The sequence below is a fragment of the Pygocentrus nattereri genome, chromosome 29, assembly GCF_015220715.1.
Source record: "Pygocentrus nattereri isolate fPygNat1 chromosome 29, fPygNat1.pri, whole genome shotgun sequence".
NCBI classification, from domain to species: domain Eukaryota; kingdom Metazoa; phylum Chordata; class Actinopteri; order Characiformes; family Serrasalmidae; genus Pygocentrus; species Pygocentrus nattereri.
In genome coordinates, this window is record NC_051239.1 from 12,820,753 (window position 1) to 12,839,677 (window position 18,925).

The 18,925-nt window shown below is 41.4% G+C and overlaps 2 protein-coding genes across 7 annotated transcripts in view; one reads left to right on the forward strand and one right to left on the reverse strand.

Annotated features, from left to right (window-relative positions):
• Nucleotides 1-327: 327 nt before the first annotated feature.
• Nucleotides 328-18,456, reverse strand: gpkow (G patch domain and KOW motifs). 3 transcript variants are annotated; one of them, XM_037536093.1, is made up of 12 exons: nt 18,377-18,456; nt 12,335-12,570; nt 11,886-12,055; nt 11,049-11,188; nt 7,587-7,693; nt 5,985-6,192; nt 4,530-4,662; nt 2,352-2,577; nt 1,965-2,085; nt 1,120-1,189; nt 930-1,015; nt 328-824 (listed from the first exon to the last, which is right to left on the reverse strand). In XM_037536093.1, exons 2-12 carry the CDS (start codon nt 12,514-12,516, stop codon nt 699-701), a joined length of 1,569 nt encoding a protein of 522 aa, XP_037391990.1. In that variant the 5' UTR covers nt 12,517-12,570; nt 18,377-18,456; the 3' UTR covers nt 328-698. The 3 variants fall into 3 exon arrangements, with proteins under 3 accessions (XP_037391990.1, XP_037391989.1, XP_037391991.1); XM_037536092.1 differs by having other exon boundaries at nt 18,363-18,450; XM_037536094.1 differs by lacking the exon at nt 18,377-18,456 and adding an exon at nt 13,875-13,894.
• Nucleotides 14,167-18,925, forward strand: part of LOC108412149 (membrane-associated guanylate kinase, WW and PDZ domain-containing protein 2) — a 107,987-nt gene continuing 103,228 nt past the window's right edge. For 2 of the 4 annotated variants that reach the window (XM_037536089.1, XM_037536091.1), the window contains exon 1: nt 14,167-14,684. In XM_037536089.1, coding sequence (XP_037391986.1) covers nt 14,602-14,684 — 83 coding nt within the window. In that variant the 5' untranslated portion in view covers nt 14,167-14,601. The remainder of the gene's footprint in view (nt 14,685-18,925) is intronic. The other 2 variants (XM_037536086.1, XM_037536087.1) reach the window with 1 other exon arrangement.

Sequence of the window (18,925 nt, forward strand, 5' to 3'; positions counted from 1 at the left end):
GTCTTTTGGACTGTGGGAGTAAACCGGAGAACCCGGAGGAAACCCACGCAGACACGGGGAGAACATGCAAACTCCACACAGAGAGGACCCTGGTCGCCCGGCCGGGGAATCGAACCCAGGCCCTCCTTGCTGTGAGGCGACAGCGCTACCCACCACGCCACCGTGCCGCCACATTTTACAAGAAATCTTGGATGTTTAACCCTCATATCTCACCATCATGTTTGATGACCAAGAATAGTTTATATAAACATCAATTTTATTATAAAAACATAACACTAGCAGTGCAGAGACTCTTATGACACAAATACAAAATCTAAACAGACTGACTACTACACATGGTTCATTTTTAATGTAATTTTCCAGATGAGGTGGACAGATGAGTTTATACAGCTGGCAGAGAAGAATGATCAAGCTAAACTTTTTCCCTCCAATATGTAAATATATGCAGTCTTTCCAGCCAACAATAACATGACCTTAAGAGGACAATCAATGTCCGCGATCAGGGTAGGACAAAGCGGTTCACAGTCCGTCATGGTCCAGCCCACCATGGCGTAACATCTTACTCAATGAATCAAGTCATGGTTGGAGACCATGCATGACAAGGCGAGACAGCTGTGTGGTTCCTGGTCTGAAAAATATCCAACCTGCAGCACGTCACTGTTGGTGATGGGCTGGTTCAGTGTGTTCTGCTGTGCTTCTCAATGGTCTCCACCCATGTAGTGGCAGATAGCGTCATAGTCCAGAGTAAAGATCTGCTCTTCGTAGCGCTCCAACTGCACCATCGCCCGACACTTCTCCTTGTCTCGCTTCAGAATACGGCCCACCTGCCCACAAAGTAAATTATTCTTAAACAGTTTGTGTTTACTGAAATATATGCATTTATTCATATACTGTGCAAGTTACAACTTAAGAGTATAAAGGTGGTGTACCTGTCCTCTGTGTTCACCCAGCACCACCATAATAGAGTCAGCATCGCCTTTGGGCACGATGGTCTCTAGCATTGTCTGTTTTACATCTAACAGAAAAGGACAGGAAACAAACATCTCAAAACATGGCTCAATTTACCAAGTAGTTTCTCAAAGGCTAGACATAAATATGCTAAATGAAAACGTTTCTCACCATCCAGGAGTCGCCCTTCGTCTGTACGACACACGCAGACGTGTGGAGTGAGGACGTCTTCAATCCTCATCTAAACAGAATAAACAAATCAGAGTTAACCAGAGAAAATATCAATCTATGTGTTATATACACTAAGCGGTCAGTTTATTAGATAAACCGATAAACCTCTTTGTGGACCCAGCTGATAACTGTGTAGCAACAGATGGACTGAAGTCAGTAAATAATACAAAGTGCATCTGCATGTTAGGCGATTCCAATATGAAAATATTCAAGGAGTGTAATAAAATAGCAACTGACTGTAGAATCTGCATTAACACCACAGTTGTGGATACCAATGACTAATCAAAACTCAGCAGTGTTTCACTGTCTTCAGAAAAATGGAACAATCTACTAAATTAACCAGTGTCCTAGAGACATCCGAGACTGAAGGAATGGTGAAGTCATCTAGTGGAATAAATTCAAATTTAACACACACAAAAAAGTTATTAACTCCGTTACACTTCATGTTTTACTGAATATGGCAAGTCTCAGCAGTAGCAGAACAGCAAGCAACAGCAGCAGGAAAGAGCAAGTTAAACATGCATATGCACAGAACAACAGTTCGGTTTCTGCTGCTGCAGCCACCTCTGCTAACATCCTTCCTTAAAATCCATAATATTCACTTTCCATCATTTTTGGCCCCGCAAACATTTCTTGAGCTATTTTCAAACATTAAAAAAAATAGGTTTATACTTGTGCATAAACAGGTAGTCCAGTCACTTGCGTGTTCAGTGTAGTTTTTAAATGATTTGATGCACTGAAACACAGCAGTTAGCTGCAGTGCTAGAAGCAGGATTGGACAGTACCTTTGAGTTGTAGTATCTGCCTCCTTTGAAGGTTTTATCTATGAAGCGCACACGGAGGTCCCTCTGGAGCCAGGAAGGGGCAGGAGAGGTCCGAGACTCTTTCACAGGAGGAGGCTTCTCTCTAATTTGAAGAAAGCTTCTATGTCACAGGGCCACTCACCAGGTATAAACCATCACATTCTTTTACAGGCTTAATTAGTTACAGCAGATGTTTCAGGGATGGAATCAAATACCAAAGGTGACCGAGCCTGCTGGACAGCAAGACAGGTGTCTAATTAGAAGCTATTTTTAGCTCAGTTTTTATCTGGATCAGACATGTTGTTCATTTTTGCTGTTTACACTGCATTCATTCACCAAAATGAACTGAGAGGCGATCAGAGGCGTCACCTGTCTGCACTTGTTTCCCGGTGTTTTCTCTTCTTCTGGTGGCGCTCTTGCTCCTTCTCTCGCTCCCTCTCTCTCCCCGAGTGCCGATCCTTTCTTCGTTCGTCTCTGCCATTCGAGCTCGACTCTTTCTCCTCTCGCCTCTGCTGCTCTTGGGCTCTCTCTTTCTCTCGCTCCTTTTCTTGTTCTCTCTCTTTCTCTTTTTCCTTGTGTGCTTTGCTGAGGCGACCTGCAAAATGAAGAGATTGTAATACGGGTATCGCTGAAGGCTGCAATGTGCAAATGAGAATGCTTAATCAATCACAATTTTTTTTTTTTATTGTGTGCTGTGAGCACCTGACAATTCACAAGTGTCTGTGTTTTGATGAATGGAATCCAACAAAACAATGTAATTTAACAAAAGTCAAACCAGTCTTTGATCATGTGTTACACATGGTGTATCACAATATGTAGTAGTATAATATCAACACTAGTATTTTTGCTGTATCATCCACACTGCTTTATATCATGCTTCAAATGTCGCTGTCTGTATGGTGTTTAATATGTTAAACAAAGTGGGTGCATTTGATTTGACTGGCTCTCTACTGACTTTACACTTAAACACACGCATGCAAAAAAAGAAAGAAAAAACAAAACAATCTTGATGGAAAAGCTGCCAATTTGATGGACATTAGAAGCATGTCTAGTGTAGCCAGTGTGGACTGAAAAACTGATTAAAACAGTTAAACAGGAAGCATATCTGTTCTGGCAGAAAAAACAAAACACTTCATGAATGCGTCCAGCATTATGATGGTTCCCGAAAGCAGACAACGCGCTATTCATAGCATTCATGTATTTATAGAATCACAACAAAATCAAAGCAAAGCTTCTTATCAGCAACTGCAAACTTTTTGATATGAGGACTCTAAACTAGGTCTGTACGTGTACGCTTGTCTAAGTGTTCTCAGAGCAGCCTGTGAAAAAAGTGAAAAAACTTGTTTGCAATCACATAAAAAAAAACTGACAACTCAAACAGCATCGGTCATAGAAGAACCACTTCTACAATTGGAACTCTTTTGACCTCTAACACGCTCTCTCTCCCCAACATTTCAGAACAGTAGTAACCTGGATCTTGGGGCTGCCTCGGCAGTTTCGCACCGGAGAAGGTTTAAGCTCGAATGCATCACAAACTGCAGAAAAACCTTGGATACTATTAACTCCGAGTCGGAAGACACGGGGAAAATAAATGTTGCCAACAGCCATGCAATAAGCCAATAATCAGGCCTACGTTTCTGTTAGCAAAGATTTTCATTTGAGGCGGGTCGAAAATATATAACAGGTAATGATCACACAAGACGTTCTCAACGATTGTTGTGAACAGTCAACATACGACTGGAATTTTACCCATTTGTCCAGCAAACAATCAGAATTTGGTTTTACTTCTTAAAAGGACCCAACAAACCTGCCAATGCCACAAACCTTTAACAATTAACTACCAAAACAATATATTTTATTGAATTATATGAGAAAAGATTGGCCATCAAGCCCACTTGCTGATGTGTTTTTGTCAGAGAAGAAACAGACTCTCTTTTCCTGTCATTTTTTTACATTGAGAACCAGATACTCATAAAGCAAAAAAAAAATCTGTAAAAATTCTGTTAAAAAATCTGTAAGAAAAGCGTGAAAGATATTATAAAAATTAAAGATATTCAGACAAATATAAAGTTAATGAAAAAAACCTGCAAGAGTAAACCTGACAATTATTATTATTATTTTATTTATTAATTATTTTATTATTTTTTTAAAGCAAACTGTATTCATCAATATACAAGTCAGCACAGTCAGAACTTCCATTAAGGGAGTCCCCTTTAAGACCTCTGCCACACCTTGAACCCTGACTTCAACTCAGGAAGGGCTTGTTATTTAGCACTCATGTAAGACCAGGAAAAACGGCAAAACATGCAGAGCAGGCGTACTCAAGGTCCAAGTACAGTTTGCATGATGCTAACTGGTGGGGTATAAGCTTTAATTACTGGTTACATTAGCCTTGTAATTCCAGCACAAAACTAACCAAGCAAACTTAGGACACTAAGCATATCTTGGTCTATTGACTACAGTGTGTACCTTTGATTTGTAGTAATAAAAGCAGTTTTAACAATGGACATGCCTCAGATATACTGGTATAAAAAGCCATAGACTCACTGAGGTCTTTGCTGTATTTGTCATATTCTTTTTGAGGGACTAGGCGCAGGGAGTACTGGCTGATGGTCACTGACTTTCCTCCAATAGCCAGTTTCACCACCACTCTGGCATTGTCTGGATCCACTCCTTCTATCTGAGAAAGAGTAAAATAGAGAGACAGATTTAATTAGAGAATGGCTCGTGCTACATTTAGACAGTAGAATGAAGTGCTAAAATGAGATTTGCTTTTCTTTGGTTCAGACTATCTGCACACAATCACTGGTTAAAACAATAGCACAAGATAAGAATGTATTCTAGAGTTGTTTTGATAAGATACAACCTCTGGCCATTTGGAAATATGGGACCCATGCTTGCTCTGTGTGTAAAATTCAAAACAAGGGTAATCTCTGCCTGTCTTTACCTATCTTCCGAATCTCTGGTGTGTTCCACACCTTACCTTAGAACTACCTACTTTGACAAGCAAAATAACAAACCATATATTATTGTTATTGTATGACGCATATGGGCAGGTAATTTTTTTAAACGGGGCTACAACAAAAACACAACCCAGGAAACAAACTGACATGTGCATCAGCAAACTTTTTTCTTTTATTTTCAAACACAAAGCACATATACAATCCCAATAACATCACTTTTCAGGGGTGCCTAGCTAGACTTTTCAGCCTTTTTTTCTCACATGCGAGCTTTTCAGCTCACCAGTGCTTTTGTTGCTGTACGTCCCCCTCTCTCTATTTCCTTTCTGCTTGTTTTAAAGGCATCGATGCTGTCAATGGTGAATCAGCATCAGCTTACTTTCGTTAAAGGTAGCATGAGCATCTGAGCGGAGAGGAAAAGAGGGTCCGCTGCCCAGCCTCCACTCTGCAGCTCGGTCACCAGGCTCAAACATCGAGTCTATTAGAGTGGCCTTGCTGTGGGATTGTATGCAGTGCCTGGGAGGTGGCGCACGGGACATGGGCACCATCGTCCCCCAATGGGCTGTCTCTGCACCCGGGGTTCATGGCCCCACCTTCCTTCAGGCTCTCACGGCTGTCATGACATGTGATTTCTCTTTTAATAGCTTCGTAGAAAACTCTCTTTCTCTCATATTCATTCATTCTCTCTCTCTCTCTCTCTATCTATCTATCCATAGAACATTTTATAAATGTGACACCATGAACTTCACACACTTGACAATCTATCTACTATATTCATAACTCTAAAAGGCTCACATCATAGTGCACAGAGCAGGCAACTGTAAGGGAAAGTGTGTGACCCATTGAGATGATAGAAATCACTGCATGTAAGTGTGTTTACACAAACGTCAGAATGAAACTGACAAAGTCCCTGTAATTGGGGACAGCTTAGCTTTCCATAGATATCAGATGCTCCTGTGTGCATGTGGGTGGAGCATCTGAGGCTGAGACTAACATAAAGGTATCATTGTAACAGCTTGCATTTATGGACAGCCATTCTCACCTTTCCATATAGTTCTTTATGGGCTCCATTCTCAACCTGCACATACCCTCCAGGCCCCAGCACCAGCACCTCATCTTCTTGTCCCCTCTCCTTCCCGGGCTTAGGGGGCCGCCGAGGCCCTGAGGGCTCCAGGTCCTTAATAGCAGAGCGATCAGCCCCCAAACCCAGGCCTTTAGGCCTTAATTGGTGTTCTATAGGCTTAATATCTCTAAAAGAAACAGAGAGAGATTAAGATAGTTACAGAAGAAAAGCCGGTAATCATTTAGAGCTGAGAAGAGACATGGCCCTGTGACACAAAGCTATCACAAATATTACTCTTTTAGAAATTACTGAGCTATTAGAATTGATCACTGGCTATAGCAAAAGCCTGTTGTAATTTAATATATACCAACCAGCCTCTTAACACACTCACTATCCATTTTACTTGCTCCACTGACCATGCAGGTCCACTTTGTAGTTCTACAATTACAGAGTGAGAACAGTTCACCAACAGCATCCTGTGACCAGCATCCTGTGACCTCTGATGGATGACTTAGACTCTGCAGCAACAGATGAGCTATCGTCTCTGACTCTACATCTACAAGGTGGCCCAACAAGGTAGGGTTGTCAGTGTCACAGCAGTGCTGAGAATGATCCACCACTCAAATAATATCTGTTCTGTTGTGGTCCTGACCATTAAAGAACAGGCTGAAAGGAGAATAACAAAGGAAACAAATGGATTACAGTCTGTAATTTCAGAACTACAAAGTGCACCTATAGGGTAAGTAGAGGTGATAAAATGGACAAATAACACAGATACAAAGTAGATGTATTTACCGAATCGGTGTACTCTTTTAGCTTAAATTCTTTCCGAAAAATTGTAAATTCTAATGTAATTGATGTAATGAATGTAATTTGAATTGTTGTGCATACAGTCTTGTGCAGAAAGAAAAAGATCCTTTACATTTTTGTTATGGTTTTGTAAGTGACATCAAGAGGAAAAAGGGGGCATACATGATATTTAATGTAAATATGTAAGTATAAATTAAATATTTGAGTAACGCATATTGACAACAATAATGCTACTGGGACTTTAAGAGCATAATGAGAGGAACACACATGCACCCAGCTCGCAGTAGCATGCAACAGATTTGTTCCTAAATACCCTCCTCTACCAATAAGCTCTTAACCAGAGCAGTCTGCCCTCCTCCATGTCTGTATGTGCACAGATGCGCTTTACACGTTTGAGATTAACAGGCGCATGGACCTGAGGCCTCAAACATTTCAATCCCATCGGCGCGCCCATATAATTCCTCACTGAATTTGTGACATGAAAACATAATCTCTCATCATCACTGCCCCGTCCTTGTATGATTATCCTATTAGCATGACGCTGACATAAGTCACAAGAGGGGTAAATGTTCTCTCTAATGACAGCGGGCTCCTCCTAGTGATTTTCACTTTACCCCAGATGCAGATGGTATATAACAATATATCATTCACCTAACATACAAGAAATCCATACAGCACTTTGCTGTAATAGGATTAGTCTATTCTTTGATAGAGGCTTTTTAATGTTTAGATTTTGTTTTTCCTAAGGTATTATATGCGAGACCAGCTTACTGTTTGAAGGTGCGACCAATGCCCTCTCCTTCCTTCCAGCCCATTCCCTTCAGCATGGCCATGCCATACGCCACCACTGGCACACGCTCATAGTCTGCCTCTGTGGACTAAAGCAGAGAAAGCCAAAAAATATTTTTAAATACTACTCCAACGAGATGGGACTTTGGACATATGTACAGCACTGTGCAAAATACCATCCTTTCATTTATTTAATTTCCAGTTAAAACAGCCAATAAGAGTGTTATTAAGCTATTCCTTTTCTAACCTCAGGGGAAAAAACTAAAAATATGTTTAAATGAAAATTCTCAAATTATCTTACCAACTAATTCTAATATCACATTTTTCAGTATTTACTATGCCAGTTTTCATTCTTTTGGGAGATGTGCATTTAGATTACTAACAAAATCTGCAGGGATACTTTCCTCATCACAGAAAGCGTTAAATATCCCATCCTTTACACACACACACAATGCTAAACAAACCCACTAATTATAAATACACTTCAGCCTGCAGTAGAGGTGATAATTTGCCTCCTTACAGAAAGGGTGCAGTTCCCTCTTAATGACTTTCACCAGAAAGGAACACGGCTAACACCTCCACTTGCACTCACAGAGTAAATGCACAACTGTGATTCTGTGTGTTATGAGACACAGTATGGAAGAGAGGAAGAGAGGAAGAGAGGAAGAGAGGAAGAGAGGAAGAGAGACAGAGAGAGAGAGAGAGAGAGAGAGAGAGAGAGAAATGCTGAGTAAGCACTGTGGACCTGGCAGTGTGCTTCATCACTCATTTCATTAAGACACGCCCTTTTCTTCAGAACACAAACCTACGTGCCCACACAGACACATACACACACATGCCAGTACACACCGTGTTTGGAGGAGCTGTTGCATGTGTACACGATCTTGAATTACCCCCTGCTGACACAGCCATATGCAAATGACTGAACTAGACAGAGCCAAGACCAATACACTATGGACTTGGGCCTCATCGATGCGAACATTTTATAATTGCTACTGGAGCTAAAAAATTCAGACAACTGATATAATTTCAGATTCTCTACTGTTAAAACAGTAAAAATTTGACACTGTAAAATCTACTACACTATATTCACTTAGTTAAGTAGTGCTGTTCTGCATGCAATGTTCTTCAGTTCTCAACTGTTACACTTCTTATACTCCTGCTCTTCATTTAAGTAACAGAACACGAGAGGGAATTTCTTATTGCAAAATAACATCACGGCTGTGTTTTGCCTGCAGGCACGAGCCAAATGCGATTACACACGATAACACATGACCTCAAGTTCAACAGTTAAATAAATAAATAAGTTAAATTAATAAATTGTGCTATGAATGTGTCATTTAATATGTTTTAATGTTCACAGTTCCCTCCACCAAATTATAGTTCCTTAACAAGCAGCTTGTTGTTACGTCAGAGTAATGAACTCCACTCACTGCACAGCCAGCAGTTCATTCCCCAGCTCCTTACACAGACCAGCAGAGTAAACTCATTTCACTATCAGTTTTTTCAGTATTAAAAGGTGTTTTGTTCCAGCCAGTCTATAAAGCATCTTACAGCCCACTTTGTTTGGCGAATGGTATTTGGCTCATATGTGGCTGATTCCAGGTTGTTTAGCTGTTCTTTTGTCACAACTGCCGACTGAAAAGCTGCTCAGTGGTGATGACAGTTTCAGAATTTAGTGTAGTCTCATCTTCAGAGCCTGGCCAAATGGGCTGTCGGTCAAATGTAACCTGTTTGTGCGCAAAGTAAGAAGTAAAACGTTCGAATGGCTTGAGCATCTCCCACAGCTGTCAAAGCCGTTGCTTAGCAATGGCATCTTAGTGGAATGACAGTGTCTGTGGGGGGGAAAAAAGTGACGTTATGCCTCGTATTTTAGCTTTCATCAATTCTTTTATAGACAAGATGTTTTAGCGTTATAGAATGACTTCATGCTAAAGGTTATGACTTCATTAAAATTGGTATACTAACAAACTCCGATATCAAGTGATACCAAAGCAAATAACCTGATATCAGTATTGGTATTCTCAAAAAGTAACATCGGGATCAGAAGCATTGATATCTCAGTCTACATCCGCTCATTTCTAACAGTGATGTTGCAGCCCAGAAAAATTAAACAAAAAATGCTAAATACTGAGTTGGCAATATCAGCTGATATTACTGGCCAACTAATCTATTAGCCTGGCTTTACTATGCACTCATACAGCACAAATACCACAGGAAAAAAAGCCAGAAACAACTGTCTGATAGAAAGAGCAGCACTGGGGAATAATCGCAGTGCCTAATTCACAAAGTTTCTCTAAGTTCACCAGAACTTTAATACTTAAGAATGTGTATTGTACACACTTTGTAGTTAACTGTAGTAACAAGTAAAGTCATTTAACTAATTATTAATTACATTTAAACCTTCTAAAAATGTCTTATGTCTCTACCGTTGCACAGATCTTTCCATCTCCATGATCACTTGTTCTAAAAACGGAACAATTCAAAGAAACACTTGCACTACAAAATACTGCCTCCACTCACTTACACAAAGATTTGAAGGTCAGTAATTCAGTGTCTCATATGTAGGAACTCTAAAGAACTGTTTGACATATAATATTTTCTATATTCTGTATAAGTCTTAAGGCAACTGTTTTCTCTGTATTGTGCATAAAGATTGCAATCATTGCTATTACTGTTGTGCTAATGATGGTTACATTTGACTATGTTTCCTGGACGTTTACCTCTCCCATAATATTCTACATAAACAGGCCTGTCACATTCATGAAATTATAATTGACAATTAACTGCCATATAACTAACTGCGATTAACAATACAATTGTTCACAAATGACAAACACAACTCCAGCTCGAATAAAAAAACATTAAATAAACAAGCATTACTTACTCCAGCTCTCCAAAGTTGTTAACAAACATCAAATACACAAACATTATACACCGCTGCCCTCTAAAGGTGTAATAGCAACAAGTCAGAAAATAGAACTATGTTTTTTTTTTGTTTTGTTTTTTAAGTCCCATGATATGCCTCGGTAAATATGTTTGAATAATGCATGCAGCATAAAACACTGTGAAAACTAACATCTGCTCAATAGTTATGGTCAGGCAGCTACGTAATAACTGTGATGGGCCTATACATAACACAGACACACAGGGATTCTTCTGACTGCAGATCGTATTCGTGCCATGAATGTCTCATGTCCATAACGTTTTTCGCTACAATCAAATTCCGGAACATGCACTGAAATGCAGTCCCCGGAGCTAAAACGTCTGTCTAGCCTCTATATAAGAAATTCTTCATCTGATCAGTTATCTGAAGCTCAACTCCTCTGCTGGTTGCATTCTTCTGGTAAGTAAAGACGAGCTGATCACCCCTTCTAGCAGGCTGTCCATAAGGCTTGTCTGTCTACAATCCTTTAAACTTCTTTCCTCCTTTTTCTGACTTACCGACTCAGGTCGGAGGTCCACTTTGACATGGTCTCCATCCTCAAAGCCCTTCGGGGCCTGGTTCTGCATGAGCAGAGGAATGGACAAGTTCTGGTCGATCTGAGGGCCATTCTTCCATCTTTCCTGCTGCTTCTGAGACTCTGAGGGAGGAAAAAGGGGAGTAATCAAGTAAAACTCTAGGCATGATTTACAGCATTAAAGTAATAGTTGAGAAAAAAAAACACAAAAAAAAAACATTTCCACAGTAATAACATCTGCAACACTATAACTTCGTAAACCAAACACGGCTTGACTGATCAAACACATTTGGGTTTGGTGGACACTTGTGTCAAATCATTTTATTCTTCTTTGATCTGTCACTATAATAACATGTGTGTTACATTTGATATATTTAGAATATTTAAAGGGTAAATACAGGACATTTATATTATGCTAGAAAACTCTATTTTCCCAATATAACGCATGGATATTTACCATGAAGCTGCAAAATGTAAGTGAATTAATTCCCACAATAAGCAAGCAGGCGTGACTTGCCTCAGTTTAGAAGTACACAAGAAATGCCTTCCTATGACATGCAATCCTCTCAGACAAGCCCAGGAGGGCAAAGAGATAAGAACAAGCATTAGTCATATTTATGCAGTGACTTAGTTCTGACAGTAGCCTGTAGAAACAGACTGACGTGCAGTGTTTTCATCTGGTCACGCCTCAGGTATCAAGTAAAGAGGTATTTAGGTGAAAGATGTTCTTGTGGGCTTACAAATGTCAATGATTGCCCTAAACCAAAAGAGGACTGCCCCTTCACAAGCACGTATAACAACAAATAAGAAGCGTCCATACCTTCAATAAGCTCTCTGACAGCCTGAGACTCCACCGAGTCCTGATCCTCAGGCTGAGAGTTTGCTTTCTCGTCCCTCTTGTCACTCTGTTTCGCTCCTTCTTCTCTGTACCAGCGGTTTTTGTGGATGAGCGGAATGATTAGCTCCTTTGGTTTCTCCACTGGTTTCGTGCTGCACATAATTCAATGCAACAGAAGAGAGAAACTGTTAAATCGCGGTCTTTCATTCAAAACCTGGTCAGCAACCGTTAGAGGCTAAAGCAACTTTCTATTATTCAAGAATCAGACCAAATGTTATGTAAGCTTACGTGAACATGTTAAATTATAATTAAAATTGAATCTCATCAATTGTACCATTGGCGAACTTAGCAGCTAACCAGCTAACCGGTACCGCATCTTCAGTAGGTTGGGTTAAGTTGGTTTAGCCAGCTAGCTTGTAGCATTAGCCTACCTCTTTAGCTCCTTGCCTTCCACTTCTATTAAATAATCTCGCTCCTCTGGCTTCTCGGATTTCGCTTTGATTAGCGTTTTACTAAAACCAAATGAAATTGGGCCTGGTTTCGTTTTTCCATCGTCTGTCTTTAACGTCTCCGCAGTACCCTCGCTTTCTCGTTGCCGCTCCGGCGAGGCCATGTTCGATGAGCGTGGGGTGCTGCTGGGAAATGTAGTCAAATTGGGCGGCTATTCCTAAGCAGAAAAAGAAAAAAACAATACATTTCCCAGAATGCAACACACTGTGTACGTTCCATGACCGACCACATATGAACCTTAGGTAAAGCTACATAACCTAGATCCCTCAGTGTTGTGCCCAATGGACGGATGCTACTGGAAATGCAGATGAACGATTGACTTATTGCATTCAATGCCAGAAATATGTACTTCTTTAGTGGTACATCGTTCATTTTTGAAGGAAACATTTCTAAATCTAACTGACATTTTCAACCGACGTATCTTAAGACTACTTGGACGTTTATAATTTACCAATAATGAATCAGTCCTCTGTCCCCTACCATACACCTCCATGCTTTAACTCCTGCACTATTTTACATACTACTTAGTGTGCTAACATGTGGTTGTGGACTCCGTATAGGTTCTGCTTTTCCTTTTATCTGCTTTCTTTTGTTGTGCTGCTACAGACACACATACACACTCCAAACCCACCTAAGAGTTTGAACTCTACAGCCACCAACCTATAAGGTTTAACCGTTATAAACAGCGTTCACAGCATTTCAAATCGAAAAGTTAATACACGATTGTACAGCTGCTCAGGCATTAGAGCCCAAGATTACTTTCAACTAGTTCTCTCCTGGAAAGGTGTTACACTGTCACTGGGGTGGCCATTGCTGTGGTACCCTTAAAGATATGTCTTTAGTACAATTAGGGGAAATAATTGCTCCATATTCTATGGCAATTATATATTTTTAAGATGCACTAGGTTAGCATACGTACACTCTCGACTATCAGGCTTCTTTTGTGCAAATGTTCCTCTAGGAAAGTGAAAATAGTGAACCTTTAAAATCTTGCACGAAGAGAAATGTGCCTGTAGTGTATCCTTTATGTCTGACGGTGCACTGAGTGATCCATCGAGGGATTCATACAGCGTGACACTAGAAGACAAGCACACCTGCTGACCACGAACTACCCTGGAGAGTTTGGCCAAATGTCCACTTCTGCCTCAAGCAATGAGTGCCAACTGTCCCTAACGCAATATTAATCCGGATCATATTAAAAGTGCGTTCATTTAACTTGAATTAAGTTACTCTTCGCCTTTTAACCTTCCTTCTCGCTTATCTGTGCATTTTAACGAAACTGCCAAAGTACCTGACGCGTTTTACACTGTAGGGGCGGTTCTTCTCCCTTATTACTTCTTTTCCCTCCCCTCATCCCCCGTCTGTCTCTCCGGGTATCGCTTCTTTATCCTTATTACGCTTTTGTTTCCCCGTGTCTAGGGGGGATATTCCACACCATGCGGCCGTGAGCACAGCTCTTACCCCGGGGGAGGGTCGCAGGATGCCTCGGCTACTCCGGAGCAGTGAGACCCTCGGGACGTCCCTGACACGGTTCCCCGAGTTTAACATCAACACCTCGCCGCTGTAAGCTGCTATTTTTCTCCAGCGCCGCCTTCAATATGTAACCCTCCACCTTCCACAGTGGAGAAAATCCGTCAAACTGGAGAGTTAAATTACGCCCGGGGAGGGGGAGACACCATGCTGAGGAGGGACGGGGAACTGAAGGTAAGGTTGCGATACGAATGTCTCTGTGAAAGTGTGAAAGTCAGTCGATAAGCTGTTGACAGGATGATAACCCGATGTTAAAGCTGAATCCTTCAGCGGTACCGACGTGTTTCATTGTTGTTTAACGTTACGGTGTCCAACACGCCACATCGCCTCGGACTCTCTCTGTTTATCGGAGAATCTCGACCGTTTTTTTCTCTCTCTTTTTTCAAACCGCTATCGCTTTTTTCCCTCCTGTCACAGATCACTGCTGCTCTCGTGCTCAGCTGGCTAACGTCCCTCTCCGAGCATCTCTCTGAGCTCGCGCTCAGTTCTGTGGCGTTTAAAAGTTCTCAACGGTCGTTTTCAGGCAGCCTGCCGTTGAACCGTTTCTTGTGGCGAACATTTATCTTACGTTTTGTGTATTTTTGTTTTTGTAAAAGGGATTTTAAAAACCGCTTTTCGTATTTTGGACCGTTTAGGGGTCAAGTCTAGTTTGGGGTCAATGTATATAGACGCGTTTAAACGGGCTCTTTTTGAACGGCTGAGCTGCTTGAGGAGAATGTGTGTGTGTCAGAGGCCACGCAGGTGAGTTTTAATATAAATAGTGGTATTGGGTGTGTGTGTGTGTGTGTGTGTCAGAGTGAATGTGGGTGTGTGAGAGAGTGAGATGACAGTGGCAGATATCTAAACTCACAGATATTTCGAGGCTAAGCTAGACGAATACTTCGCTTTTCTCGAATAAAAGTGGTCACACTCGTCTGTAACTGACTGATAGCTTCAGCTATTCGTCTGTTTAACGCAACTGAAGGTTGAAGGGGAGCTCCGCTGAATTTTCAAAATTTCCGTGTAATTCAGTCACTGAGATGTAAACAAAGTCATTCGGCGTAGTTTGATGTGAAATGCTGCGTTCTGGGGAAACTTCAGTCTAGAATAGCTTATAGTGTTAGTGATAATAATAATAATAATAATAATACTTTTATTTTATAAAGCGCCTTTCAAGAGACCCAAGGACACTGTACAATACAAAAAAAGTAAAACAGATAATACATTAAGATTTATAACAATATATAAAATAAACTAAGAAAAAAAAAATATATAAAATAACAACAATAAAAATAAAACAATAATAAAAGACTTAACTAAAATAAATAGAAGTTCGAGAGAAATTCTCACTCAAATGCTAGCTGGAAGAGATAGGTTTTAAGACCGGCTTTAAAACATGATAGAGATGATGATGTACGGAGCTGTAGTGGAAGCCCATTCCAGAGTTTTGGGCCAGCAACACCAAACGCTCTATCACCTAGAGTACGGAATTTTGTAGAAGGCACAATTAGGAGATGAGAGTAAGAGGAGCGTAAAGTGCGAGTTGGAACATACATCTGAAGTAGATTACCCAAATAAGTGGGGGCAAGATCATGGAGAGATTTAAAAACAGTTACCAGTATTTTATACTGTACTCTAAACTGGACTGGAAGCCAGTGGAGATCCCTCAATACTGGTGTAATATGTTCCCAAGATCTTTTATGGGTCAACACCCTAGCAGCAGAGTTTTGCACATACTGCAGTCTGTTTAAAAGCCGGGTAGGGAGACCATGCAACACTGCATTACAATAGTCTAATCTAGAGGTCACGAATGCATGAGTAATGATCTCAGCAGCAGCAGAGGACAGAAATGGGCGAATTCTGGAAATGTTCTTTAAATGAAAAAAGGCTGTTTTGCAGACATTTTTTATGTGGGGTTCGAACGACAGTGTTGTGTCAAAAATTACACCCAGATTTCGAACCTGAGCAGAGGAGGAGACAACAAACCCTGGTATAGAGAAAGCAAGGCTACTGAGCTTTCTGGCAGTAGCAGGAGAGGAAATCAGTATGGCCTCAGTTTTAGTACCATTAAGGCTTAGAAAGTTTTCAACCAGCCAGGCACGTACATCAAGTAAGCAGTCACTTAGCACAGCAGGCGGACAGGTATGAGATGGTTTAGAGTAAACATAGATCTGCACATCGTCCGCAAAGCAGTGAAACTGGAGCCCATGCCTTCTAATGATGTTGCCAAGTGGAAGCATATATAAAATGAAAAGTAGAGGGCCAAGTACAGATCCCTGGGGGACACCACGGGACAGCGCACACAAATCAGACTTGTAGCCACCAATAGAAACAAACTGCTGCCTATCAGATAGGTAGGACTTAAACCAGGAAAGAGCGGTGCCACTTATACCTATAAGTGTCTCAAGCCTGGTAAGTAGCAGGTTATGGCAAACAGTATCAAACGCAGCAGTCAGGTCTAAAAGAATCAATACATTTAGCATCCCCTGGTCAGCAGCTAATAACAAATCATTCACAACTCTGAGTAGAGTCGTTTCTGTGCTATGGTTCCTCCTGAAACCAGACTGGAACACTTCATACAAATCATTCGATTCCAGATGTTCGTGTAGCTGAGAAGCAACCGTTCGCTCTAATACTTTGGCCAGGAGTGGAAGATTAGAAATGGGCCTAAAGTTAGCAAAATTCTCAGGGTCAAGGCCAGGTTTTTTTAGCACAGGAGTAACAGCAGCTAATTTCAAACAGGGAGGGACCAAGCCTGCAGTGAGTGATGCATTTATGACCTTGGTGATAAGGGGACAAATAGCAGGGAGACAAGATTTCACCCACTGTGTTGGAATGGGGTCTAACTGACATGTAGTGGCTCTAGATTTCATAATAAGCTCACCAACAAAACTCTCATTAACAGTAGAAAAATTAGAAAGGCAACTACCAGAGAATTGAACAGAGAGAGATTGATGATTCAATATAGGCCGCGTAAAAGCAAACTGAGAGTAAATAGAGTCGATTTTCAGATTAAAAAAATTAATAAACTTTGAACAGAGATCAGCCGAAGGTGTTAAAGGAAAACAATTCAGAGGGCGGATCAGCTTATTAACTGTTTGAAAAAGACCTCGCAGATTATCAGTGGAGCACTGAATGACATTTGAAAAATAAAGTGTTTTTGCTTTTTGCAGCTCCTCTTTATAGTAACCAACATGATCCTTATAAGCGAGGGCATGCACCATCATGCCAGTTCTCCTCCAGCGACGCTCAAGCAGACGACCAGCAGACTTTAGCTTGCGCAACTCTGGTGTAAACCAGGGGGCAGACTGGGTGAAAGATACTTTGCGAGTCTTTAATGGTGCCAATTCATTAAAGATAGCAGAGAGGGTAATGTCATAGTGAGTCACAAGCTGGTTTACATTGTCACTATTAAAGTCAGAGTGATCTATCTGACTGAGCATGTCCATAAGGACAGAGGGAGAGATGTTTTTTGTATTTCTGAATGAGAACTGTCGTGAATTGCGCTGCCCACGCTGAAAACATGGTAGAACAACATTAAAAAACACAGCCTTATGATCAGATATAAACAGCTCAACTCCATGCAGGTTAGTAGGAGTTATGCCAGTAGAGCAGACAATGTCCAGTACATGACCTTTGTTATGGGTAGGAAAATTCACATTCTGAACAATGTCAAAACAATTAAGAAGATCTAAAAAACTTTTGGCAAATGAGCAGCTTTCGGAGTCAACATGAATATTAAAATCACCAAGCAGCAGCAAATTTGAGTACACAGGTATAAAAGAAGAGAGCATGTCAGAGAGTTCAGAAATAAAAACAGGCGACATTTTCGGTGGTCGGTATATGAGCAGAATTAAAACAGATCTAGAGGCAGTAATGAGCAATGAAAGACATTCAAATGAGGTCAGAGGGGGAAGTGGGATCGTTCTAACTTTAAGATTAGATCGGTAGACCACCGCAAGTCCCCCACCCCGACCTGTTAAACGTGGTTGACATACATATAAGAAGCCCGCTGGTAAAGTTTGATTCAGCGCAAAATAATCATTGGGTTGCTGCCAAGTTTCTGTTAAGCACAGCAGGTCAATATTGCGCTCCACAATAGCATCAGCAATGAGTGGTGCTTTATTATTAAGGGAGCGCACATTCAGTAAAGCACAGTTAACATTAAAATCAGTGTTCAAAGCAGGCAGATTTACGGTTTTAACGTAGTGCAGTATCCGACCACTAGCTCGAGTAGATATTCCCATAGCAATCGTACGACGACATGAGGTCCAGAGTGTAGAAATAGTATTCGCGTGCTGCTTATACATAAAAGTCCGGCCTGAACCACGGTGAGAGTATTTAGGTCTCCGCAAAATGCCGAGGTTGCGAAGATGATAAAGCGAGTCCGGGGGTTTACACCGAGTGTTTTGTAGAACATATAGTTCAATAAAAGAGTACCTTAATGTCCTTACTGCCATGCTGGAAGCCTCCATAAGAGCCAAAACAGAGACGCCGGGCCAGCAATGATTCCCGAAATCCAGTGGGCAATCCCAACAGCGCGAGCAGAGTCAGGACAGGGGCGGGTAATCCAAATGTTGACACCGGTGCCGGCCCACGCCACAGGTGAAGAGATCAAACGGTCTGTAAGAGCCAAAACAGCGACGCCGGGCCAGCAATGATTCCCGAAATCCAGTGGGCAATCCCCACAGCGCAAGCAAAGTCAGGACAGGGGCGGGTAATCAAGTACCGGTGCCGGCCCACGCCACAGGAGAAAAGATCAGACGATCTGTAAGAGCCAAAACAGAGACGCCGGGCCAGCAATGCTTCCCGAAGTCCAGTGGGCAATCCCAGCAGCACGAGCAGAGTCAGGACAGGGGCGAGTAATCCAAGTGTTAACACCGGTGCCGGCCCACGCCACAGGTGAAAAGATCAGACGAAACAAACCCAAGGGAACAAATGTCGCCCACAGAGTACAAGATCCTAATCCAGGGTGAGCAATACGAGTAGAATTTTAACTTAAA